This window comes from Hippocampus bargibanti, linkage group LG13 (genome assembly GCF_051943395.1).
Source record: "Hippocampus bargibanti isolate YZ-2025 linkage group LG13, ASM5194339v1, whole genome shotgun sequence".
NCBI lineage: Eukaryota > Metazoa > Chordata > Actinopteri > Syngnathiformes > Syngnathidae > Hippocampus > Hippocampus bargibanti.
The window spans coordinates 3,860,978-3,888,976 of record NC_142746.1 but is presented as its reverse complement, the minus strand read 5'-3'; the positions used below and the strand labels follow the sequence as shown (position 1 = coordinate 3,888,976).

General features: G+C 43.2%; 1 protein-coding gene across 1 annotated transcript; it reads right to left on the bottom strand.

The window, feature by feature from the left end:
* Positions 1-4: 4 nt before the first annotated feature.
* On the bottom strand, positions 5-27,032 carry fbxo28 (F-box protein 28). The gene is made up of 5 exons (XM_089012624.1): positions 26,836-27,032; positions 21,372-21,481; positions 17,244-17,382; positions 7,973-8,168; positions 5-3,679 (listed from the first exon to the last, which is right to left on the bottom strand). Exons 1-5 carry the CDS (start codon positions 27,016-27,018, stop codon positions 3,177-3,179), a joined length of 1,131 nt encoding a protein of 376 aa, XP_088868750.1. The 5' UTR covers positions 27,019-27,032; the 3' UTR covers positions 5-3,176.
* Positions 27,033-27,999: the final 967 nt, after the last annotated feature.

Below are 27,999 nucleotides of genomic sequence, written 5' to 3'. Positions count from 1 at the left end.
AAAAAATGCTTGAATATTCATTTCATTTTGCACATACATCAGGTCAAAAAAAGAAGATATTTGCGGTTCATTATGTCGTGAACAATAAATATATATTCCCATGTGCCAGTATTACTCCAATGTTGCAGTACCCGAAACAGGCCTGGACGTTCATGTTTTTTTCATATATCAACTCAACTGTATTAATTGAGCAATTTAAAAGAACCACCCACTGTACATAGATTAAAAATAAGTGGTACAACATCAAACGACAAAACAATAAAGGGCAGAGACAATAAAAACCACAAGGTCATTTCAAAGACAGCGGGCTATAACGGAAAAGGTTGGACACGCTCCGAGCCTTTACTTAGTTATCACTCCATTTAATAGTGTCTGGTCTGCAGATCTGAGGTACTGGGCAGGTGCATAGGGGTTGCGTTAATACAGTCCCTGACAAAAGTCTTGTTGCTTATCCAAGTTGTAGGAACAACAAATAATAACTTGGACTTGGAGTTGATCTATTGGAATCAGTAATGGTTTATATGTGAAAGGCAAAGCCCTCAAGATTATGCTTTTTATACCAAAATAAAGTTTTGTATCATTCATTGAGTTTTATTATTTAATTAGGACAGCTTTTATATTCTTAGTCAACGTGTGACTCGAATACACAATTGAAGCACAGACAACCTGGGGTCAATCAGGTCAACAGACACAGCAAGTTAAACTGTCATCTTCATCTAGGAGATCTGGCCTTGGACAGGATTTAGGACTTGGGATACTCCATCACCAAAGTTATTTACGACTTGAACATCCTTCACGGGAAGAGCACATTAGCCAGGTTACAAATTTATCAGCTCATGGAACAGGACAAAATACCTATGTTTTATTGCTTACAGCTGTTGGGGCTCAGAACGTTCCAGGGGTGTTGTATTCTAATCAAGAAAACTATGTTTTACTAATGTATCACTTACATTTGCATACACTCTCAATAAGTTTGGCAGAGGGCTGCAGAATTCAGGCGTCTGTCATGAATGGCTGCGTCTTCTGCCGCCAGTAAAGACAATCATTCTGGTTCCGAGCCTTCGTCCACAGTGTCCGATCGAACATCTCTGACAAGTATCAAGAAATTCTTGTTGCCCATTAGATCCCAAATAGCAAGAGAGGGCACATTCTGCAGCAGGATGGTGCTCCTTCTCATACTTCAGCCTCCACATCAAAGTTCCTGAAAGCAAAGAAGGTCAAGGTACTCTAAGATTGGCCAGCCCAGTCACCAGACATGAACGTTATTGAACATGTCTGGGAAGAAGGAGGCTTGGAAGATGAAACCTTGATGAACTTTGCGAGTCCTGCAAGTCAGCTTTCTTTGCCATTCCAGATGATTTCATCAATAAGTTAATTGAGTCATTGCCGAGGCGTATGGATGCAGTCCTCCAAGCTCACGGGAGCCATACACGATATTAATTCTTTTTCTAAGGCATCATGACTTTATGTTCTGACGTTGTCGCATATTTGTGTATTCAAAATGAAATATATGTATAATTTCTCTATTATTTTTGTATGTGACAAGACTTGTCCAAGCAAAATCTGACCTTTCTCTCCTAATTAAAGAATAAAACTCAATGAATGATAAAAAAAAAACTATTTTGGTATAATAAGCATAATCTAGAGGGCTTTGCCTTTCATATAAGTCATTTCTGATTCCAATAGATCAACTACAAGACAAGTTATTTGTTGTTCTTACAACTTAATAATAATAAGCGACAAGACTTGTTAGGGACTGTAGATATGACAATGGCATGAAGAGCTGTTTTAATGTTCTGAAGAGAAAGGACGGGCTTTAGTTTAGCCAGCTGCCCAAGATGAAAGAAACTGGATTTAGCAACACCACCAATTTGGTGGTCCAATTTAAAATCTATGTAACCAACTGTTTGAGACTGTTAGCCTTAGAAAAGCGCAAGTCAGATGTAAAAAAAAAGCCACTGGGGCCAAACATAATAAATTTTGAAGAGAAGTCTTAATTTCCTCCAGACATAATAAAAGTATACCCCATGGAAACATTTTTTGGGATCAACGGGAGATAGATCTCACAGTCATCTGCATCGCAACAGAAAGAAAATCTTGGCTCCTTAAGATGGAACCCGAAGAGAGCAGATACAAAGATAAAGAGTTGAGGCCCCGGAACATGAATTATTGTTAGCCAAATCATACTTTAACTGAAGGGCATGACCACTAATGCTCATTTGATGCTGCAAATGAGCCAACAGAATACTGTGAACCACAACCTCAAAGGCTGCACGCAGATTTAAGTTATTGATGTGACTACTGTGGGTTTTTTCTTTGAATAATAATAAATAAAAAATAACAATAATATAATAATCCATTTCATTTCTAAGCGCCTTTCAAAACTCTCAAGGCCACTTTAGTCACAAAATCTGTATTTCTGCGGGTGAGCAGCGGCAGCCACATACACCAGCGTTCACTCAACGCCGAAGTAACTCAAACAGATAGAATGCTAGCTAGCTAACAGATCGCTAATAGATAGCCAGATAGACATTTAGCTAACCAGCTAGATAGCCATATAGCTAATAAATAGCCAGTTACATAGCTAGCTAGACAGATAGAAAATAGATAGGAAATGGATAAATAGCCAGCTACATAGGTAGCTAGCTAGACAGATAGCAAATAGATAGCAAATGGATAAATAGCCAGCTACATAGCTAGCAAGCTAGACATATAGCAAATAGATAAATAGCCAGCTAAATAGCTAGCTAGCTAGACAGATAGCAAATAGATAGCAAATGGGTAAATAGGCAGCTACATAGCTAGCTAGCTAGACAGATAGCAAATGGATAAATAGCCAGCTCCATAGCTAGCTAGCTGCGGGGACGTTCTTTCCGGCCTTCTTCTTTAGGGGATTACCAAGAATTTCTGCGAAAACGATCTTTTCTTGACTAGAATGTGTTTTCCCAATATTTAGCAATTTATGAATGCAGTTTAATTTAAATATATATATTTTCAATTTGAAACATATTTGAGACAGATTATTTCTTTAGCTTTTCCATGAAGCTGTGATGAGTCATGAATTACGGAACCTGAGGAATTAAAAACAGTTTTCTAGCTACCATAAAAACACATAGGAAGAAAATCTAACAGAGATAAAGAAGTCTGAATTTAGACCAGAATAGTTAAACACCACTTCATTTCTTGCTACACAAACGTTTTGACTTTCGTAAAAGGTCTGAGCTTTTTCTGTTGCGTTTCAGTGATGGCTCGCCCTCACAAGCCAGTTCTCTAGCTCTGGAGGAGGCTTCTGCCCTGCTATTTTCCAACCCCATGGCAGGAAGACTGGAAGCAGTGGAGAGCACAGCAGCATTGGATGTAGAGGAGACAGATGTTCTGGCCGTGGATCCTCCCATAGCACTACTGTCCATTAGTTCTCTGAGTTTGTGTTCCAGTTCGGCAAGGCGGGCATTCTGTTCACCAATGACCTGTGTCTGCTCAAGCAACTTCTGCTCTTGGTCTTGCAGCTGTTTCTGTTGTTCTAACTGCTTAACACGAATTTCTTGCATCTCCCGCCGTAAAACTGTCACAGATGCTCCATTGACCTTCACTTGCTGCTGCACTTTGGTCATATCGGAGCGTGATGGTGCATTCTTGGCCAGCAAGGACATGGTGGTTAGAGAACTTGATGGGCCAGCCACTGAAAGAAACAAAATTCATTATGACCGTGTTCTTCACTGTCGTTCATACGGATTGTAGCATTCACTCACGAAAAGAAGCTAAATCAGATATTTTCTATGCAATAATATATTACACAAGGTCAGGGAAAATGATCTCAAACATTTAAACATAAAATACAGTGATACCTTGGCTTACGACCTTAATTGGTTCCCAGACAGAGTGTGTAAGGCGAAGTGCGTATCCCAAAATAAATTTCCCATAGGAAACCATTAAAATGAAAATAATCCGTTCTCAGGTCCCCATAAAACATAATTTTCAACTAAATAAGCCTTAAAACTACACATAATATACCTCACTCTCTCTCTGTCTGTCCCCCCTCCCACACTGCTGCGTTCTTGACCAATCACGTGGCTTTAACCGAAGACTGGGGACAGGGAATAGAGGACAAAGACAAGTGGGCTGCCATTTTCTTGTTAGGAGATCGGGCTTGTTCGCGAACGACACATCTCTCATTGTGGCGCTCCGTGTGTATCCCGAAAAATAGTTCGTAAGCAAAGGGGTTTGTAAATCGAGGTATCACTGTATAAATAAATTAAATGGAAAAAATAACATTTTATTTTTGAATACTACATATAATGCCATTGTTTAAAAAAAATGAAATCAGTCACCTGGAACATTTGCTATATTTTCTGGAGTTCTGGTGATGTGAGGTTGGATGGTTGATTTTCGTTTAATAATAATAATAAATAATACATTTAATTAATAAGCCCCTTTCAAAACTCTCAAGGACACTTTACAATCACGGGATATTTAAGTGCAGATCCCATAGCTCTGAAGTTAGTAACCCATAACAAGGTCGTGTTTCGAGCTGGTACGGTATCATGTCTACCAAGACTACAGTGAAAATGGAACGCTTGTTGTGTTGCAGTTACAGATTCCTTTTTGATAACATTTTCCACAATGTAAGCACAATTTTCCCTTCATCAGAGCTATCAATGACGTGCTCCCATCTCCAAAAAGCCTCCACCAGAATCAGAATCATCTTTATTGCTAAGTATGTAGAACACACAAGGAATTTGTTTCCGGTAGAACACGCTGCACTAGTATCTTCGTCAAAAAATTGCAAAGAGGCACGATACAGTTCCATTTGGGCTACTGTTAATGGTAAGAGTTAATGGTAATGTGAAGATCCAACCTGTGACCTTTGTTCAACTCCAGGAACTCTCAAACATACCCTGACCGGTTGTAAGACCAGCCTCACACAAGGCCGCTACACCTGGAGGCACAACCAGGTCCTGAAGAGTGTGGCAGTCGTCCTTGAGAGCAAGTGGAATACCATCAACTCCTTGCCCATGAGAGCCACCACTTCCAACACAGCACCATCGACATTGATCCGAGAGGGACAGAAAAAGCCCAACCACCCCCCTGCCAAACTAGAGGTTGGACAGCTATCCGGAGCCCGGGATTGGAAGATGCGGGTTGACATTGGCCAGCAATTGATTTTCCCAGCGGAGATTGCAGCCACCACCCTAAGGCCAGACTTGGTGCTCTGGGCCCCTTCACTCAAGGCTGTCTATATAACAGAGCTCACAGTCCCGTGGGAAAACTCAGTTGAAGAGGCCTATGAGAGCAAGAAGCTGCGCTACACAGAACTCGCAGTGGATGTGCAACAGTGAGGATGGAAAGCCAAGGTCTATCCCATTGAAGTTGGATGCAGAGGGTTTGTGGCTTCCTCCACCATCAGACTACTAAAAGACCTGGGTATCCATGAACAGGCTCTGCGGCACACAGTTAGATCACTCTCCGAAGCGGCAGGAAGAAGCAGCCAGTGGATCTGGATGTAGAGGAAGGACCCTTGTTGGGCTCATACATCAGCAACCCACGACTCCCCCCCCCATCAGCTTCTCAACATCTGATTGGGCATGGGACACAAGCGCGGGCGTGATCAACCTGTCGCTGGCCACCATTGATGAGGGTGTCTAGTGATGAAAGGCCACACAATGATTCTTTGGAGCACTGATGACGATGTGTCCCAAATTTACATCATTCCCTTTCCTGAGGCACAGCTCCCAGACTACTCCAAACATCTAAAGGCTAATCTCATGTGAGGATCATCTATTAGCAAAAACGGACAGAACAACATCACGTCCAGTGCTTCATGATTCTGATTCTCTTCATTAAAGACTCAGTCTCAGAATCATCTTTATTGGCCAAGTGTGTTGAACACACAAGGAATTTCTCTCCGGTTGAACATGCTACACTAGTATCATCCTAAACAAGGACATGACAATCATTTGACACTGTAAAAGCAGTGTTTAACCCTTGTACATTATTTGATAATTTTTGGAACTTGGGACAGTTTGACATCACAGTCCAAACAGCGAAAATAACCCGACATAGCTGAAATGATTGAAACTCATGGGGGGTCATAGTTCAAAATGCCACCTTGCTGGACATTTTTTAATATTAGTTGGTATGTATGTCTTGGATCGTGTTTCATTTTAGCTACCAATGTACTATAAAGCTAAAATTTGTCAGACTGGCATCCATTATTAATGCCAATTGACTATATTATAAATTATTATAAATTTCAATTGACTGTAAACCTGGTGTTTTATCATGCATTTGTTGTAATTTTCGCAAAAATCCCTTCTGAGGCGATTCAGTACCACTTTCAAATTTAAAATTGTGAATTGAGAGTTTTTAACGCTTTTGTCAACCACATGGCGATCTGACCAAAGTCCGAAGGATAACATCACAGAGAAAACGCACACCCCATCGATTTTGAATAATATAATATAAACCAGAGGTCCCCAACCCACGGGACGCGGACCGGTACCGGTCCGTGGGTCATTTGGTGCTGGGCCGCACAGAAAGAATAATTTCCATAAAATGAAAAATGAAAAATTACCAGATTACTACATCCGTGACATCTGTGACTTACTTTTGACGCATGTCAAAACGCTTGTCGAGGTCACGTGATACATACAGCTAAAATTAGCCCACCGTAAGCCAGCAAAATGAGTAAAAATCAAACGTCTTATTTTGTTGTATTTATCCGCCGGTCCGTGAAAATATTGTCTGACATTAAACCGGTCCGTGGCGCAAAAAAGGATGGGGACCACTGATATAAATGGTCTAGTTTGTTGAGAGATGTCTATGTGCAACTGTCTGTATGGATATGATCGTATGTGCGCATCACTTGGAACAGTACTGATCAAACACATCAAAGCTCTACTTTTCCACCATTTTTTGTACGGTAGAATGGATGGTTTGAACGTTTCTACACGGAAACGCAAGTCAGATGGACATTGCTAATTGCTGCCACCACATTAGATGTCCGCCCCGCGTATATTGTACAGAAAGACGCAAGTGTGGCACATGCACGCGTGCGTGCACGTGCTACCCAATCTATCAAGCATTCCAAGCTGGGCGTTTTTTTTAAGTTGGGTGTAATTTTTTGAAAATCGAGTTTTGAATTGGTCAAGCAGTTTTGCAACGGAAAGTCAAGGAGCGTGGTCATGTGACCGCGCTGCACACAGGAAAAACAGGCAAGTCTTACGAGTGTCAATACGTCCATTTGAATTGATGCCTGACGAAAACGCTGCGACGAGAACGCCGCGTCAGGCCCACGGCCGGCGCAGCCGCCGACGCCTCTTTGAGACAGTTCGTTCTGCTTTCGAGCCGCGCGTTGGCGTAGAGCCCGTTCTCTACGCCAACGCGCGGCTCGACTTTCCCCGTTGAAAGGCCGCGGAGAGGGCAACCGGTAGAACACCGGCGACCCAGACCCACGGCCGCCCGCTTCTGTGGCGTCCGAATCAGTTCGTTTGCAAGTCATTTAGCACAGAGTGTCTATTCAACATTTTGAAAGGATTTTGACTTATGGCCATTTTGACTTATTACCGTTTGGTCGGAACGGAACTCGGTCGTCAGTCAGATGTTACCTGTATTGTGTCAATTGTTGCCCAATCTGGCATCCATTGCAGCCGAGTTATCATGGAAGGGGGATTTCCCCATCTGTGCTGTTTTCAAGGAACTCAACAGAAGAAACAACCAGAAGCACTACCAGGATAAAAACCATCCAAACTATGACAAGGTGACAGGGAAGTAGGATTGTACGCCATGGAAAATAAAAAGCTAATGACAGCTGAATGCTGACCTCCTCTCATCAAATCCTCTTTGGAAAGAGTTTGGACACCCTTGGTGTGCAGTATGTCAACCCTCCCTCTCCACGCTCTCAATCTCAACCACGTTTATTTTTATTTGGCATCTGAAATGAAGACAGAAGTAAATAAAGAAAAAGGGAGACTACCAGGAGCAGAACCCATGAGGCGGCCAGACAAGTCGGACCCAGGCAGCTTCTTCTTCAGAATGGGAACAATCTTCTCATCAAAATACTCCATTGCCATTGAGGAGATGTCCCTCAATTCTTGCAAAACCTCATGAGCTCGCTGTGGAGCTCGAGTCGAGTTCACGTATCGGAGGACACGGTAGATCTCATCGATGACCTAAGAAAAGGAAAAAACATAACATCCAATGATAAGTGAAAAACACAGAATCTATCAATAAAAATGTTAAAGGACAACCGACGTCACTTTTTTGTTTCTCAACTGATCAGAAAAACGTTTTATAGCATCTAAAATACCAGTAGTATGATATGATGCAGTATGATATTTTTACTCAAATTCAAAACACCAATAAAAATGACTTAAAGTGTCCAAAATCTGCAAAAAATTAGGCTGCGAATTGGGCATTTTCAGAAAGTCCCGCCCCCAGTTTGTGACGTCACGCCAAGACGTCTTGCATTGCTGGAGAATCAAAACAATGGCTGCAGATTCGGAGAATATGCTTTCTTGTTACACATCCAGTTATGAATATGATTCAAATAGTTCTGAAGAGGAAAGCATGCATGTTTGCAATTGATTAAAGTCATTCCGTGTCTGCAATGTAGCGTCCCAGAAAAGAAGCAGAAACTGGCGACCAAGCTCCTTGTGAGGAATTAATCAGCCCGTTTCCACAGGCTGATAAGTTCCTTATATGGAGCTTGGTCGCCCTCTTCTGGCTCTTTTTGGTGCAACATGACGTTTTCAGACCAAACAAGCACAGCAAAATGCAATGACGTAATGGAAGGACTGCTACAATGTGTCCTTTTTTTTCGGTCAGGGGCGTTCCTTCAGTGACGTCACGTACGGACTTGTCACCAACTCAAAAACAAGACTTCCGGAATATTCAGCGCGAGTCTTAAAACGTAAAAAATAGCTATATGCGGTGGAATCTTTGTCAAATACGCTCAGTAGAAGTCATTTGAAGCCATTTTACAAATTATGGAGACAACTTGTCCGGAGACGTCGGTTGTCCTTTAAATATTAGGCTTCAACAAACCAGTTACAGATCCATTCACAAGATATGCATACAATATGGTGATTGTTAAATTATTTGTTTTCTGTGGATATGGCACTGTAGAGCGAGAACTCACAGTGCCCTGGGAAGGGCGGATTGAGGAAGCCAATGAAATCAAAAAGGGCCATGTATCAGGAGCTAGTGGAGGAGTGCATAGGAAGGGGCTGGAGGACTTTCTCTGAGCCCATAGAAGTCAGCTGTCATGGCTTCGCAGGACGCTCCCTTTTTAAAGTCTTTGGCCGGCTGGGAATCACAGGCCAAGAAGAGGGCCAGTCAGGCTGCTAGTGAAGAAGCAGAAAAAGCCTCAAGGTGGATCTGGCTGTAGAGGGCAGATCCATGGGTTGTTACTGGGACACAAGCCGGGACTTGATCCACCTGGGTCGCCTGGATGAGGGTGTCTGATGTTGCGAGACCCAAAACACCCAATGAATCCAGGATACATCATTGATGATGTTTCCCAGTGCACCCAGGAGATGTATCCTTTAAAGGACAACCGACGTCACTTTTTTGTTTCTAACTGACATCAGAAAAACGTTTTATAGCATCTAAAATACCCAAAACACGCAGTATGATATTTTTATTCAAATGAAAAACACCAATAAAAATGACTTAAAGCGTCCAAAATCAGCAAAAAATGGAGCTGCGAATTGGGCATTTTCAGAAAGTCCCGCTCCCAGTTCGTGACGTCACGCCAAGACGTCTTGCATTGCTCGAGAATCAAAACAATGGCTTCAGATTCGGAGAATATCCTTTCTTGTTACACATCCAGTTATGAGTATGATTCAAATAGTTCTGAAGAGGAAAGCATACATGTTTGCAATCGATTAAAGAATTTATTCCATGTCATTCTTGAGGCAAACGGGCGGAGGGGGGGGTGGGTCGTACCCGAAAATGGCCACCGAGCTGTTGTGAGGAATGAATCAGCCCGTTTCCACAGGCTGATAAATTCCTTCCATGGAGCTTGGACGCCCTCTTCTGGCGGCTTTTGGGTGCAACACAAGGTTTTCAGACCAAACAGTACAGCAAAATACATTGACGTGATGGAAGGACTGCTACAATGTGTCTTTTTTTTCGGTAAAGGGCGTTCCTTTAGTGACGTCACGTACGGACTCGTCACCAACTCAAAAACACACTTCCTGAATATTCAGCGCGAGTAAAATATAGCGATATGCGGTGTAATCCTATTAAAATACGCTCAGTAGAAGTCATTTGAAGCCATTTTACAAATTATGGACACAACTTGTCCGCAGACGTCGGTTGTCCTTTAAGTAAGCTCTGGCAAAGCCAGTGACTTCTAGGAAAGACTAGGTGGCAACCAACAACAGTTTGGTTGACTACCGGAAAGACAGTTGGCAAGTCGGAAAGACGGCGTCGGGACAGTATGGGTTAGCACCCCAGCCTGTATCTTTCGAAAAGCCCTACGGAGAGATCCCGGAAGGGGGGGAGGATGAGACGTCCAATCAGACGGACCTAAGGTTAATGACCAACGCAAACGAACTGACAATGAGTATGGCATGCATCTGCGGCTAGCCATGTAAAAACCAACGACGCCTGAAGATCCATCAGGCCAGAATGAAATGCTTGGAGAAGGAAAGAGGTGCAACACACAGGTCTTCGACCTGGTGAGACGCAGGAGGAGCCTGGACAGGAGACAAGTCACATATCCCAGTCCCTCCACGCACCAGACTGCCAACCCCAGCAGAGTAGTTCTACAGCAGCAGCTTAAGTGGCCCCCAGCAAGCAGACAGCGCGAGTGGCTACAGTTTGATGAGGATGTATCCACCATCATCCAAGCCACGACCAAAGGAGGCGTCCACAGCAGATTCCGAGCAATGAGCACCATCATTGTCAGCTATGGCTCCGAAAGATTTGGACGTGTGGTGTAGGGCACGACTGAGGCCACCCGCACACCAGGGGTGTCAAACATACGGCCCACGGGTCGGAACTGGCCCCCAAGGAGGTTTGATCAGGCCCGCAGGATAATTTAAAAGTGGAAAAAATGCACAAACGACTCATATTTCATAATTCATATTTCTAATGAGGTGCAATTGGATTGGATTGGATATGCCTTTATTAGTCTCACAGTGGAGAAATTTACATTTCACAGCAGCAAAGTGATGAAAGGAATGAAAGTAGAAAAACGAAAGGATTAAAAAATTAAAGGATTGTCCACTAGGGGGCAGAGTGGTTTCAACACCCCCATACAAAAAGATTTTCCAAGCTTTAAACATCTCAAGGAGCACTGTGCAAGCCATCATACTGAACTGAAAGGAGCATCAGACCACAGCAAATCTACCAAGACCCGGTCGTCACTCCAAACTTTCTTCTCAAACAAGGAGAAAACTGATCAGAGATGCAGCCAAGAGGCCCATGATCACTCTGGATTAACTGCAAAGATCTACAGCTGAGGTGGGAGAGTCCGTCCATTGGACAACAATCAGTCATGCACTGCACAGATCTGGCCTTTATAGAAGAGTGGCAAGATGAAAGCCATTTCTCAAAGATATCCCAAGCAAAATTGAACTTTTTGGCCACAATGCAAAACGATATGTTTGGCGTAAAAGCAACACAGCTCATCACCCTGAACACACCATCCCCACTGTCAAACATGGTGGGGGCAGCATCATGGTTTGGGCCTGCTTTTCGTCAGCAGGGACAGGGAAGATGGTTAAAATTAACGGGAAGATGGGCAGAGCCAAATACAGGAACATTCTGGAAGAAAACCTGGTGGTATCTGCACGAGACCTGAGACTGGGACGGAGATTTATCTTCCAACAGGACAATGACCCAAAACATAAAGCCAAGTCTACAATGGAATGGTTCAAAAATAAATGTATCCATGTGTTAGAATGTAGAATGGCCAAGTCAAAGTCCAGACCTGAATCCAATTGAGAATCTGTGGAAAGAGCTGAAGACTACTGTTCACAAACACTCTCCATCCAACCATCAAGCTCAAGCTGTTTTGCAAGGAAGAATGGGCAAGAATGTCAGTCTCTTGATGTGCAAAACTGATAGAAACATACCCCAAGCGACTTGCAGCTGTAATTGGAGCAAAAGGTGGCGCTACAAAGTATTTACGCAAGGGGGCCGAATAATATTGCACTGGGGCCACCTTTCAGTTTTTTATTTGTTAAAAAGTTTCAATTAACTAATAAATGTTGTTCCACTTCACGATTGTGTCGCACTTGTTGATTCTTGACAAATATATATATATATATATATATATATATATATATATATATATATATATATATATATATATATATATATATATATATATATACAGTAAAGTCTCGTTATATCGATATCGGATATATCGATAGTCTCGGTTATATCGATACTATTTCTATGCACGCACGGAGAAAATTACATGCAAACAGGGTCGGATATATCGATAGTCCCGGTTATATCGATATTTTTGGGGACTCCTTGAATATCGATATAACGAGACTTTACTGTATATACAGTAAAGCAGGGCTCGCGAGCCATATATGGCTCTTTTGAAGATTGCATATGGCTCGCCGATAAAACTAAATACATATTGTGGTTTTTTTCGCCGTTCATTTCCCGTTGGGGCTGCAGTTGGCGGAAAGCGCAATTTTGATTGGATGACACTGACCTAGAATGGCCGAAAGCGCCATTTTGATTGGATGATAGAGGCCGTCATGTTGAAGGTAAACGCCCCTTTAAATGAGCCCAACTAGTGCACTTCAGCGTGAATGCACCGAGTTTAGAGGAGAGAAAATTTTCTGATTCTAATTAGCAATGAAACAATACAATCGATGAAACAGTCGAATGTCAGTGACATTTTAACAAGCCCCTTGTTAACGTTAGCGTCAACATACTTCTGCGAGAAGTATATTGCAGATAGCAAGTGTGGAAGCTTATGAGCCGTGTGCAGGCTAGCTAGCAGTAACTTCGCCTCTGGACGGGCAAATAGAATTTCATTCCGATCATTTGCCTGGATTTTTACCAATCACGGGGAACGGAAACCCCTCCATGTTAACAGTGAGTACTATCACAAAGTTATTTTAAATAATACATTCTGATATTTTGTTGAAAAGTGGCCGCGCGTGCGTGTGTGTGCACGCGAGCGTTTGTATGTGCGCGCGCGCGTGGCTCTCACTGAAAAACATTTCTAAATATTTTACTTTTATGGCTCTCTTAGTCAAAAAGGTTCCCGACCCCTGCAGTAAAGTCTCGTTATATCGATATTCTCGGGAGTCCGAAAAATATTGATATAACCGGGACTATCGATATATCCGACCCTGCGCGCATGTAATTCTCTCCTTGCGTGCATAGAAATAGTATCGTAATAAGCGGGACTATCGATATAACCGATATCGATATAACGAGACTTTACTGTGTGTGTATTATATATATATATATATATATATATATATATATATATATATATATATATATATATATATATATATATATATATATATATATATATATTAAAAAAAAAATCCTCGTCTCACCCACCATGGGTGGTGTCTGTCCCCATTTCAGCTCGGGTCCTCTACCAGAGGCCAGGAAGCTTGAGGGTTCTGCGCAGTATCCGTGCTGTTACCAGCACTGCGCTTTTCTGGACCGAGATATCCGATGTTGTTCCCGGGATCTGTTGCAACCACTCGTCGAGTTTGGGGGTCACTGCCCCAAGTGCTCCGACCACCACAGGCACGACTGTCACCTTTACCTTCCAGGCTCTCTCCAGCTCCTCTCTGAGCCCTTGGTATTTCTCGATTTTCTCATGTTCCTTCTTTCTGATGTTCCCATCACTCGGGACCGCTACATCCACGACAACGGCTTTCCTTTCCCCTTTATCTATGACCATATCAGGTTGGTTGGCCATTACCATCTTGTCAGTCTGTATCTGGAAGTCCCACAGGATTTTTGCTCGGTCATTCTCCACCACCTTGGGAGGTGTTTCCCATTTTGACGTTGGGGTTTCCAGTCCATACTCCGCACAGATGTTTCGGTAGACTATGCCAGCCACCTGGTTATGGCGCTCCATGTAGGCTTTCCCTGCCAGCATCTTACACCCTGCAGTTACGTGTTGGATTGTCTCAGGTGCCTCTTTGCACAACCTACACCTTGGGTCTTGTCTGGTGTGGTATATCCCTGCCTCTATGGCTCTGGTGTTCAGGGCCTGCTCTTGGGCAGCCAGGATGAGTGCCTCTGTGCTGTCCTTTAGGCCAGCCCTCTCTAGCCACTGATAGGACTTCTTGAGATCAGCCACTTCTGCTATGGTTCGGTGGTACATCCCGTGTAGGGGCTTTTCCTCCCATGATTGTCCCTCTTCCAGCACCTCATCCTCTGTTCCCCATTGACTGAGACATTCTCTGAGTACATCATCCGTTGGAGCCTTCTCTTTGATGTATTCATGGAGCTTGGATGTTTCATCCTGGACAGTGGCTCTCACACTCACTAGTCCCCGGCCTCCTTCCTTACGACTTGTGTACAGTCTCAGGGTGCTGGACTTGGGATGGAACCCTCCGTGCATGGTGAGGAGTTTTCGGGTCTTAACATCCGTGGTCTGAATCTCTTCCTTTGGCCACCTTATTATTCCTGCAGGGTATCTGATCACTGGCAGGGCATAGCTGTTTATTGCCCGGGTCTTGTTCTTGCCATTGAGCTGGCTTCTGAGGACTTGCCTCACCCGCTGGAGGTATTTGGTCGTAGCCGCTTTCCTTGTTGCTAATTCGAGGTTGCCATTGGCCTGTGGTATACCGAGGTACTTGTAGCTGTTTTCAATGTCTGCTATTGTTCCTTCAGTGAGTGAGACCCCTTCAGTGTGGACTACCTTGCCCCTCTTAGTCACCATCCGACTACATTTCTCCAGCCCGAATGACATTCCGATATCACTGCTGTAGATCCTGGTTGTGTGGATCAGGGAGTCTATGTCCCTTTCGCTCTTAGCATACAGCTTGATGTCATCCATGTAGAGGAGGCGACTGATCGTAGCTCCATTTCTGAGGCGGTATCCATAGCCTGTCTTGGCGATTATCTGGCTGAGGGGGTTCAGTCATATGCAGAACAGCAGTGGGGAGAGTGCATCACCTTGGTATATGCCACATTTGATGGACACTTGCGTTAGTGGCTTGCCATTGGCTTCAAGTGTGGTTTTCCACATCCTCATCGAGTTTGCAACGAAGGCTCTCAGGGTCCTGTTGACCTTATACAACTCCAAGCATTCATTGATCCATGTGTGTGGCATCGAGTCATATGCTTTCTTGTAATCAATCCAGGCTGTGCACAGGTTGGTATGTCGGGACCTGCAGTCTTGAGCGACTGTTCTGTCAACCAGCAGCTGATGTTTGGCACCTCTAGTATCTCTACTAATGCCTTTCTGTGCTTTGCTCATGTATTGATCCATGTGTCCACTTATCTTAGCCGCAATGATGCCTGACATGAGCTTCCATGTTGTGGAGAGACAGGTTATTGGCCGATAGTTGGAAACTGCACCCTTTGAGGAATCCTTCATGATCAGGATTGTTCGCCCTTCGGTTAGCCATCCTGGGTGAGTCCCATCCATCAGCAGCTGGTTCATTTGTGCTGCTAGGCGCTCGTGGAGAGCTGTGAGTTTCTTTAGCCAGTAGGTGTGGACCATATCCGGGCCTGGTGCCGTCCAGTTTTTCATACCTGAGACTCTTCCTTGTATATCTGCCGCTGTGATGGTAACTGGGTTCTGTTCAGGGAGGTTGCTGTGCTCCTCTTTCAGAGTCACCAGCCATTGTGCCCTGCTGTTATGTGCGACCTCCTTCTCCCATATGCCTTTCCAGTATCTTTCAGTTTCCAGCCTTGGAGGGTCTGCTCTGCTGTTAGAACCCTGCCACTGAGCGTACACTTTCGCAGGTTGTGTTGCGAACAGCCTGTTTATTCTTCTGGCCTCATTCTCTTTCGTGTACCTCTTTAGGCGACTGGCCAAGGCCTGGAGCCTTTGTTTGGCAGTTTCGAGTGCTTCAGGTATGGTTATCTGCATGTACCTCTTGGGTATTGGCCTTTTATTCACACCTCTCTGGGTCTCCGTCAATTGACTCACATCTTTCCGAGCCGCCTTGATCTTGGCCTCCAACCGTCTTTTCCATGGTGGGTAATGAATCTCGTGGTTGCTCTTGAAGCCAAGCATGTCTAGGATCACTGATGCTGAGGTGTATATCAGCTCATTGGTTTCCGTGATCGTTCCGGTCGGGATCGTTCTCAGTGCTGCATTCACAGTTTCCATGAGACTTTCAGGTGGTACTTCACATAGCCGTTGTAATCGGTGCCTTCGTTGCCCAGTTTTCATTCTTGCCATGATCTTATCTCTCAGGTCATTTGCTGCCTCGCTCAGCATTTCATTTATTGGGGCTGGCTTCCCAATCTCATTATTCATTGGGGCTTGCCTCCCAATCTCTGGTTGAACCTCTTCCTGTGATGTGGCAGCCTGGGGCCCTTCACCTCGGAATTTGTGTTGTACCTCATCAATCTCAAGTTGTGATAGCAATTGCCGTTTGTGGATATTGGAACACTGAGCTACTAGTTGTTTCGTGGTCAACCGTGACTGTGGGTTTCGAAGTAACCATTCAGCCCCCATTCTCCGCATGTAACCCCTCTGACTAGGGTTGCTTGAGTAGTAGCATTCCAACAGAGCCATGTTATCGCATCTCGTCCATCTCCGCTTTGTTCCAGTAGCCCATTTTTTATCAGGGTGCTCTGGTTCCCCAGCACCTGACGCAGACCTTGTTTGGCCGGGCGACGTCTGAGCCGGCATGTCATTCCATTTATTGTCTCTCATCATTGTATGAGGTAGGCATTAGCGTGAAGGGTCTTGCCCAAGGACCCACACTGGTTGATGTCATTGTGCTCATTTGTGCTCATTTTCTCTGCCACAAGTGGGATTCGAACCCTCGTCTCCCATATGCCAAACCGATGCCTTATCAACTGAGCTATCCAGCCGCCTATATATATATATATATATATATATATATATATATATATATATATATATATATATATATATATATATATATACACACACACACACACACACACACACACACACACACACACACACACACACGTGTATATTTTATATTCTGGTTTCATTTGAGTTGAAGAATAATCCTTCTTTAAACATTTCACACTTCCCCGTTAATTCAAAACATTTGTATTTATAAAAGTTCAATATAGCCTACCTTTCCAGGGATGAAGCAGCACAGGTTGGAATCGACATATTTGATGAACGTCATGTTAAGTAGAGAAAGACGTGTTTCCACAGCAGCGAGGATGTCAGCATGACGAGCCAGAGAGTGGTTTCTCCTTTCAGACTCTCGTCTGGGCATGAAAAGAAAAGGTAGTCAAAAATTGTGTGAAAGCCTGCAAAAAATAGCACCAGATATATGAAGTTGAATTACTCAAATGAATGAGCTTTTGCACAATTATTACCTGTATTAGAAGAATTGGAGAAACTTTTGCTAATAAATATATCAAAAATATATAATAAATCAATGGTGACTCACCACCTCTATTCATACAAGCACATGCAATTGGAATTGAATAATTGAAATCATGTGATGAATCTTTTAAAAATTTACGTTATTAGTATAGACAGGTAAGATCCTACATACGACCGGGTTCCGTTCTGACCAAACGGTCCTAAGTCAAAATGGTCTTAAGTCGAAATACATTGAAAATGTTGAATAAAGACCCGGTGCTAAATGACTTGCAAACGACCTGATTCGAATGCCACGGGGGCGAGCGTCTGGATCGCCGGTGTTCTACCGGTTGCCCTCTCCCCGGCCTTAGCCTGCTCTCCGCACTTACGCGTGGCCCGGCCCGACCCAACCCCGCAGTCCTCCGCGGCGCTGACGCGCTCGAGCCGCCACCTCGCCACGAAGCAGAACGAACTGTTTCAGAGAAGCAGAGGCGGCAGAGGAGCCGCCGGCCATTGGCCTGACGCAGCGTTCTCGTCGCGGCTGTCCCGCGCCCCCGAGCGCCGACCCGCCTCAGCCCTAGTCATGGCCGCGCCCGGTGTCGATGGACACTCCCACCCCTCCGGTGCCATCAAACGGTCGATTGCTGTGCAAGAGTGAGATGCTGGCTGGCTGGCCAAAATTGTCGTGCGTGTCGTACGTGCTTCTCATTACGGTGCCAGGCATTGAATTAAAAATAAATAAATCAAAAAATAGGGTCTGGCAGTCGGAAGTACGGTTGGTCATAAGTCGCGCCGGTCGTCAGTCGGATGTTTCCTGTATAGACTTATCATATTAATGTGGCTTGACGTCCTCCTCCAAGACGAGGCATACGTAATCTACTATCAATTTGATCTAGAATCTACGGTGAAATCCTTAGGTCTGGCCAGGTAAATTATATTTGCTCGTGCTTGTCAAAGCTTTTGTGTTTTTCAGACGATAAGCAATGAGAAATGTTAAGAATGTTTCAATTAACCGGGTACTCAGATTTCCACCCATCTTCCCCAAAAAGAAAGCCAAAAACATGCACGGTAGGTTAATGATCACTGAATTGTTTGGAGGTGTGACTGTGAGCATGAATGATTTGTTTGTCAATGTGACCCCTGTAATTGACTGGCAAACAGTTCAGTGCACCCGGCTTATTGCCAGAAGGTGGCTTGTATAGGCTGTAGCAAGTCTGCAACCCTGGGGTACATGGATCAGTTAATGAGATGGATGGATGGATCAATTGGGATTTTCCCAAGTTTTAGTTGCTTGGATGTGGAAGAAGGAGCTCAATTGATGAACCCGAAGAAGGAGTCCTTTCGAGTCTTTATGGAATCCCTGAGGTAGCTAACAGGTAACAACTGGTGACGCGGAAAGAAGCTTCAGTGGTCACTGAGGCAAACACTAAGGTGTGGGAATAGTTTGTTGAGGCCATAGAAGCTGATTTCTGGACAGGAAATTCTGGTCAACTATCTGACATCTCAGGAAGGAAAAGCAGTGCACCATGAACACTGTACAGTAGAGATGGTGCACTGCTGACTTCGACTCTGGACGTTGTGAGGCCGGTGGGTGAAGTACTTCGAAGACCTCCTCAATCCACCAGCACGCCTTCTTTAGAGGAAGCAGAGTCGAGGGAGTCTGAAATGGGTTCTCCTATCTCTGTGGTTTGAGTCACCAAATGGTCATTTGGGAGGGGCTCAAAGTAGAGCCTCTTCTCCTCCACATTGGATTAGACTTTATTCGACTTTCAGTGGAGAAATGTAAAAAATTTGAGAGTTGCCAGATGAAGTAGCTAAGGCATTTGATTACAATGCCCCCTGGACACTTCCCCGTTGAGGTTATCCGGCATGTCTCACAGGCAGAGACCCAGGGGACGACCCAGGACATCCTGGAGAAACAATGCCACCTCGCCGGCCGGGAACAAGCATTGTCTCCAGTCAGCCGCAGGAGTGCGCAGTCTTCCTTGTAACGAGCCATCAGAATCAATTTGTTTAGACAGGGTACCTCACTGCTATCACAGTATACGACTGTTTTTAGTAAGGACAGAGCCCAATCTTTGCCACCACATCGCCCATACGACTGTGCCATCGATATCCACCTCCCCTGATAGATTCAGCTTTCACCCCTTTCAATCAGCTACCATCTTTTCTAAATTAGACCTCCATAGTGCTTATCATTTAGTCCACATTATAGAGGGTGGTGAATGGAAAACCACTTTTCAAACCCCCTTAGGACATTTTGAATATCTAGTTATGCCCCTGCCCCTGCGGTTTCCCAAAACCTAATCAAGGGACTTCCTGAAAGTATTTAGTTCTGTGTATCTTGATGACATCTTAATTTTCTCACAGAATCTGGAGGAACATAAACAACACCTTAGGTTGATTTTGCAATGGCTTCTACAGAACAGACTCTTCGTCAAGGCTGAAAAATGTGAATTCCAGGTTCAGTCACCATCCTTGGGTTTTATCGTGGAGACATGGCCAAACAAGGTTGTGGCTTGAATAAATGACACTCCTCCCATCAGTTTAACATAATTGTTCTGCAATAAGATGCCAAAGGATGCCAAAGCAACATGTCCAAGTACAGTGAGACCTCAACTTACAAACGCCTTATAATACGAACTTTTCATCATACGAACGTCAAATTTATGAAAATTAAGCCTTATAATAAGCACTATTTTCATAATACACACCCACCACGGCCGGTCCATCAAGCACACGACCTTCGGATCTGGCGGAGTGATCTTCGGCAGAAGCCGGCGCTCCTTTCCACACCCCCTCTCTCTGAATTCACACGTCCCATCGCCTCCGAGGAGCTTTTTGCAGATAATTTTACTATTATAAACACCACAGGCTCGTGTTCAGCCTCAGTTCAAATGTGGTGCGTTCCTATGAATAAATTGAAGAAACTATCAGCCGTAGACGTCTACTCTGTTCTGTTTAGTTGTCATCCAAGACTTGGGGTGCATTCACGTTCGAGAATAGCGATTGAGTAGAGTCATGTGTCATGGTAAGCCAATCAGAGCTAGTGTTTTCACACACACCAGAACAGTATGTCAATAGTCACGCTAAATTGTCACGTGCGAGTTGACAGCTCGGGCGTGGCGCCGCTCGCGACACTTCAATTTCATTTCAACGAGTCACTGTCACCTCACCAGTGACATGATTACGACGAAAGTGCATCGCTATGTCTTGTGCTGGCAACTCCAACAGTTTGCTTTGCACGAGGTGATTGTTAGACGCAAGTGTGCCATTTTATCCGCCCCGCCCGCCTTCTTTTGTCACGTTTTATTCCGCGTCCGTGGAATCATCGGACTCGCGCCTTTTGTTGTCATAAAATCTCTGCCAGCACCTACGGGACTCGAAGTGAATGCAGATGACATCGTGGAGCTTGTTGCTGACCATAATGAGGTCATCAACACATAGAATTTGATTTGCCTTCAAGAGGACAAGCAGAAGCAGGCCATTCAACAGTTGATGTGCAGGCTTTTATTGAACAGTTCCATCCAGAAAAGGCTATGATAATCATCAACATAATGAATGATAATGTGATGCCTCAGTTTCGTAAGACCTTACAAGTCAGAAAGCAACAGGTGTCAATTAAGAGCCATCAATGGCCATCACAAACCAATTAAGTTCGTAAGTTGAGGTCTCACTGTAATACATGATAAACACTAACTACACCAACCGCTGTCAAAAATCACTGAATAAGCAAAATGTATACTGCCAAAACACAAATATACTTGTACAAGGTTGTACGCCGTACAGTGTACGGTATATTTTAGTCATGGGGTTGGCATAAAATAAAGACTTGGCACCATGCATTAATGTGCGTCGATGCAAGCACTCCTTCTGACATGACACTTACCGGGGAAGTTGAGCTTTGACTTGCCTCTGACACATGCTGTGATAACGCTCCACCTTGAGAAAGCCCTGATTAAGAACACGCTGGCAGATCATATCCATCCGCTTACAAACCTGGGGGTATAAACAACAAAAGTCAATATGATTGGAACAAGGGGATATTCACTGGTGTGCTCAAATCAGAAAACACACTGTTGCACGTTTTTCAGACTGTGCAGATTAATCCATCAACTGACAAATAATAATAATAATAATAATAATAATAATAATAATAATAATAAATTTCATTTTAAGCGCCTTTCAAAGCTCTCAAGGACACTTTACAGTCACAGACTGTGTAGGTACAGGACTGTATAGGTACTATAATAAATAAAATACAATCACAAATAGAATTCAATAAATAAAATACAGTTATACATAGAAACAAGAGAAAGAGCTACACAGAAAATGCGATTTTAAATAGATGGGTTTTGAGATGGGATTTGAAGGTGGGAAGAGAATCGATGTTACGAAAGTTGGGAGGAAGTGAGTTCCAGAGTTTGGGGGTAGAGCAGTTGAAAGCTCCGTCCCCCATCGCAAGTGCAGCCACAGCTAATATGAGCAACAAAAGCTAGCCATAACAAAGCTTGTTAGCAAACTCGAGGAGAACAATTTTATGCCATGGCCGGAGTGTGGTCACTCCCCCTAGGGGGGAGGGCCGAGGAGGAATTTTGCCTATCAGAGGTTTTTGCCTCCTCCATGGGAAAGAAAGTCTCCCTGTGCCGTTGGTTATGACGTTCATACTGAAAACCGTTTGAGATGTATGTACTGATGTTTTGAATGTGCAACAGGGGGAGATGATGTAACAATTTTATCCTTAAACATCCGATATTACTTTCTTAATTTCTACTCTTTTGTATTTCATTAGTTTAGTCTAAGTTGTTACTTTACGTATATGTAGTATAGTGTGAACTTGCTCCAACACTTTGGTCTGCATTTTTGGGATCCCTCCGATTCTGCATTGGTCTGGAACATTTGCCCTCAATATTCTCCCAGGATTGTTAAAAAGTGGCATACTGTACATCATGTGCGTGGCTTGTGAGCAAAGTGTGCAGAACAATGAAATTCCCATAACACATGATGCAGTTACTGTATTTTCCGCACTATAAGGCACACCAAAAAGACTGGTTGTCTTAAAATCACACCTTAAAACAGACATGGGCAAACTACGGCCCGCGGGCCACATACGGCCCGTTAGGCTTTTTAATCTGGCCCGCCGAACTTGCCCAAATTATAGTACAAAGAGTGTCTAAAACTCATGACAAAAAGTGAGCGAACAACAGGGCAGATAACTGAAAAGTTGCCTGGCCCATTTTTCACAACTTGAAGCACAATGAGACAAGAAATCACATTAAAAAACATTGTCCCAAAGTATAAAGTTTTTTTTAAATCAAGAATGTACCTACTACAAATGCTACCTTGCTTAATTTACGGGAAATGTGCATGACTGTAGATTTTGCTGCAGTAGTCGACTGTCATTGTGGTGCACAATGCAACATTTGCATTGCTTCCTACGAGCCACTAAGCCCCTTTCATAAGTCTCACGTACACTTTACAGTCACGGTTTAATGTAAATTTACGTTTTGTAGCGTCACATATGTTGTTAGCTTCTTTTGAATCTTTCTTCTGGGCTGAGGTTCTGTGCATCTATTTTGGAAAACGACATGCAATTGCACGACTTTATAACGCTTGCGAAAGTCCGGAAGAAAGAAGCAGGCTTCTGATTGGCTGCCGTGCAGAGTATGCAAATTTCAACTGCAGGTAGCGTATGTCTGTGTGCTCGGCGACGGTACACGTGTATTGTTTGTGCGTGAGGGCGTCAGTGGAGAGTTTGTTGAGCGCGCCGTCAGGACAAACCATCTATGATTTGGCGGAATTTAACACAAGTAGGTATTATTGAGCCTGAATATTTCGTTGTGTAATACTATGTTTTGAATGTTGAAAGTGATTCCATTTTTCAATAAATGTTGATTTCTTTAACTTTGCCCCTTCGATGGAAAGTTATTAAAAACAGACGCAATATTGATAAATCACATTGCATATGTTATTTTAATCTATTTCCCTTTCCTCCTCCAAGTATCTGCGAAATAGTATGTAAACGCCATATTCCTTGGGACAAATTTATTAACTGATCAGGGATATTTTTCACATTTGAAAGACAGTTAATAAATTGGGTTGTAGTGTTCTTACTGTGCTATGAGGTTTGTACAGACTGCATTTAAAGGACAACCGGCACCTTTTTTTTTGTTTCCCACTGAAAAACGTTTTATAGCATCGAAAATACCCAAATCAGGCAGGCTGATATTTTTAGTTCAATGAAAAACACCAATAAAGATGACTTCAAAATGAATCCGGAAATGGCCAGTTTCAGAAGGTCCCACCCCCTTGTTCGTGACGTCACGCCAAGACGTCTTGCCTTGTTCGAGAATCAAAACAATGGCTTCAGATTCGGAGAAGATGTTTTCTTGTTACTCATCCAGTTATGAATATGATTCAAATAGTTCTGAAGAGGAAAGCATAAATGTTTGCAATTGATTCAAGGAGTCCTCCCATATCAATTCGAGCCGCCAATGACAGCAATGTAGCACCCAGAAAATGCAGAAGATTGCGCCCAAGCTCCGTTGGAAATGGGCTGATTTGTCAGCTGGGAATTTGTGTCAGCGAATATCAAATAGTTGTCTTGGTGCAACACACAACGATTCACCATCGCGTTATTTATGTTTTTTCCTTCTAATTTTGCCATCAACACGAAGTTTTCAGACCAAACAAAGTACCCAAAATGCATTGTATGTCGCTTTCTCAGTCAGGGGCGGAGCAAACGTGACGTCACATGGAGATCATCATCAACTCGAAAACAAGACTTCATGAATATTCAGCGCAAGTCTTAAAACGTAAACTATAGCTATATGCTGTGGATTTATCAGCCTGTGGAAACGGGCTGATTCATTCCTCACAACAGTGGTGGCCATTTTTGGGTGCGACATTCACCCCCGCCCGTTTGCCTCAAAAACACGGAATCTTTGTAAAATACGCTCAGTCGAAGTCATTTGAAGTGATTTTATAAATTATGGACATAACTTGCTCCTGGCCCGGCCCCTCTGTCAAATTTTAGAACCCAATGCGGCCCGCGAGTCAAAAAGTTTGCCCACCCCTGCCTTAAAATCTGGTGCAACTCGTGTATGGTTATTACGGTAATGTTGACTCCTAAGGGGCTCCAAGTTGGAGATGCTTACATTATAATAATAATACATTTCATTTCTAAGCGCCTTTCAAAACGCTCAAGGTCACAGGATAAGTTTTTTTATGGGTGAGCAGCGGCAGCCACATGCACAACTTGCTGTTGGTTCAGTGAACTGTGTTGCTGCTTCATTAAATACGTTTTTGTTGCAGCTCTGAAAAAAAGGAGAGCAGTCGTGTTGTTCATTAAACACACAATTAACTGTTTTCAGTCTACACAAATACAGGTACGTCTTTGACTTTCTCCATGCCATTTAGCTTGTAGTCGACGTGCACATTCCACCATGATGTCCCTGATCCACTGGTGGAAAGATGCTTTGATCCTCTCCTCTTTCATCTAGAACTGCTTCATGACATCACAAAGAGGGTACAGCAAGTCCTGAAGAATGAATGTCTCTCTGTGTCTTTGTTTTGTCATATTGTCTCTATGCTGTCATATTATTTGTTACAGGAAAGTCTCGTTATATCGATATCGGATATATCGATAGTCCCGGTTATATCGATACTATTTCTATGCACGCGCGGAGAAAATTACATGCAAACAGGGTCGGATATATCGATAGTCCCGGTTATATCGATATTTTTTCGGACTCCCTTGAATATCGATATAATGAGACTTTACTGTATTTAGTTTTTTGTTTTGTTCTTTTGACTTCAAGACGGCACCCCGAGAGTGGCTGCCTTTCCAGCAGCTCATGTATTTTGTTTTTCGACTTTCATTCCTTTCATCACTTTGCTGCTGTGAAATGTAAATTTCTCCACTGTGAGACTAATAAAGGCAAATCCAATCCAATCCAATCCCTTCTCTTATTCTGTTCAACTGGAGAGGAGTTCATGACCACCTCCAAAAATTGGATTTTAACCATAACTTCAATGAAGTTATCCATAGGTCTCATTCTGTTCTAGTCTCATGTATCCAACAGAACGATCAGATGTCAGTAAAATGTAGAATGATTTGCTGTGGCGACCCCTTGAAGGAAAAGAAAGATTTATTCATTTGCACAAACGAGGAAATCACTAAAAACATTTTCTAGGTGGCTATTCAATTTAATTTGTCATTTATTCTATTGCCTTTCTGTTTTGATGCGTTATATTCGTAGTTTCAATAAAGTAACCGTTAATTCTCATTTTTTTGAGAGGGCCATGACTCTCTCAAATCGCTCTCAAATCGAACTGAAGGAGCATAGCATTGTAGATTGTGTTTTATAATCTCGTCCATCCAATGGATGAAAAAAAATACCAAAATAGGCCATTCATTGAAGGTGTGCTTTATAATCCAGTGCGATTTTTCTGTGTGGAAAATATGGTAATCCAAAAGGGTCATATCTGTGAAAAAGTGAGGAGTCGTCCCTCTCAATCTCTCATCCACAAGGGTGAACCCTACTGTGCAGGTGCCAAACCCAGGTGCAAGAAGTATAACCACACATGCTCTGCGCCTCTCACCATGCACAACTCCAGAGTGGAAGAGTGCCCAATCCTCTCGAGAGGATTGGTTCCAGAGCCCAAATTGTGTATCGATCTGAGCCCGACTATGTCTTATTGGCGCTTCTGCACGGTGCATATCAGTTTGGTCTCCTTCCCTGCTACAAAGGTGACATTCCATGTTCCAAGTGCTAATTTTTATCGCCAGATAGGACCGCAACGGTCTCTGCCTTCTGCCAGCTCTCAGGACACCCGACCCGTTTTGAGTTGAGCAGACGTAAAGTGCATCATCGACAAAGCAAGTAAATGTTTGCCGAACACCCCATTCACCTATGTTATTTGATACAAAATGTTAAATGTTTGCGGGATGTTCAATATTCGCTAAGGATTAAATGTGTAGCATATGCAAAAAAAACCTTGTGCAAATTGTCAGTCAAAACGTCACGGATGAGATTGTTGACACTTCAAATGTATGTGCAATAATGGCACTAATAGCTGTGTTAACGATTGTGTCACATATTCCAGAATGACACATGTATAACAAATCACATTATATATGACACAATTTGTTTTAAGTTAGTCGTCATGTTATTTGTCACTCGTGTAACGCTGCTCGTTGTTGCTGTCTGAGCTCTGTCTGAATTGCAATAGTAGGAGGACAGCCGCAAGTGACAAGGCATCAGACAGCAAATAGTTACTGATATTTAAAGAACAATAATACTACTTATAATACATTTATAATATTAGTTTTCGGGTCACGTTGTTCTTACCGAGCGCAGCAAACTGATTTCATCGTAAGACAAAAAATTGAGGATTGCTTCGATGGCCACAATAGGTAGCACTAAAAGTGGGTTGTTCTGATGAGTCTGGTCCACTGATGGTTGTTTGAGTTCCACAACATCAGAAGGTAAAGAACCAACACGAACATCAAATTGATCCACGTTGGTAGCCATTTTTGTCTTAGCTTGAGTGGGCGGAAATGACGTATCTTCTTCGTTGTCCTCACCTCTTTCTTCTTCTCCTTCTTATAATAATTATAATTCCTATTTTTATCCTTAATAATAATAATAATAATAATAATAATAATAATAATAACAATAATAATAATAATAATAATAATAATAATAATAATAATATAATTACAACAATAATAATAATAATAATAATTACAACAACAACAACAACAATAATAATAATAATAATAATAATAATAATAATAATAATAATAATAATAATAATAATAATAATAAGAATAATAATAAGAAGAATAAGAAGAAGAAGAAGAAGAAGAAGAAGAAGAAGAATCTCATTCACACTCATGTATTCTGTCTTTCTGCGACTGACCTTCATTCCTCTCCTTTGCAGGGAAAACCTCCACCTGTCTAGTTTCTTCTCCACATGTTCCCTGCTTGCGCTACAGATCAAAATGTCATCTGCAATCATCATCGTCCATGGAAATTTCTGTCTAACTTTGACTGTGTCACGTTCCGAACGAGGCAGAAGGTAACTGACTCGTCAGAACGAAAATGTCCGGATCCCCAAGCAGGCGACAGAGACGGAAGGTCCTTTAAGATAACAAAGGGTACTGGTCCGACCCGCCTACGACGCCAAAAGCAAGTCGCACACGGTGGTGCAGAAATAGGCACAATCCCGAAAGGAAACAACACTTACGGGATGTGGGAGGGAACAAACCTCGAACCGGGTCAACTCGAGCACCGAAGATGAGAAAGGGATACGAGGCGATAATCAATAATCCGGCACTAGGGAGGTGACCGCGACCCGTATAAATACACAGCGTCCTCAATGAAGGAATTTACAGCAGGTGGTGGAAGTGGGGAGGCGCGACCCCGCCCCCAACTGTCAATCCGCACATGACAGTAACCCCCCCTCAACGGACGCCTCCTGGTGGCCCACCTGGCTTTGACAGGTACGCT

Coding starts and splice junctions, on each gene's coding strand:
- fbxo28 (XM_089012624.1), bottom strand. CDS start 27,018: ATGGCTACCAACGTGGATCAATTTGATGTTCGTGTTGGTTCTTTACCT. Junction 21,482..26,835: donor AAATCAGTTTGCTGCGCTCG/GTAAGAACAACG, acceptor TTATACCCCCAG/GTTTGTAAGCGGATGGATAT. Junction 17,383..21,371: donor GTCAAAGCTCAACTTCCCCG/GTAAGTGTCATG, acceptor TTTCATGCCCAG/ACGAGAGTCTGAAAGGAGAA.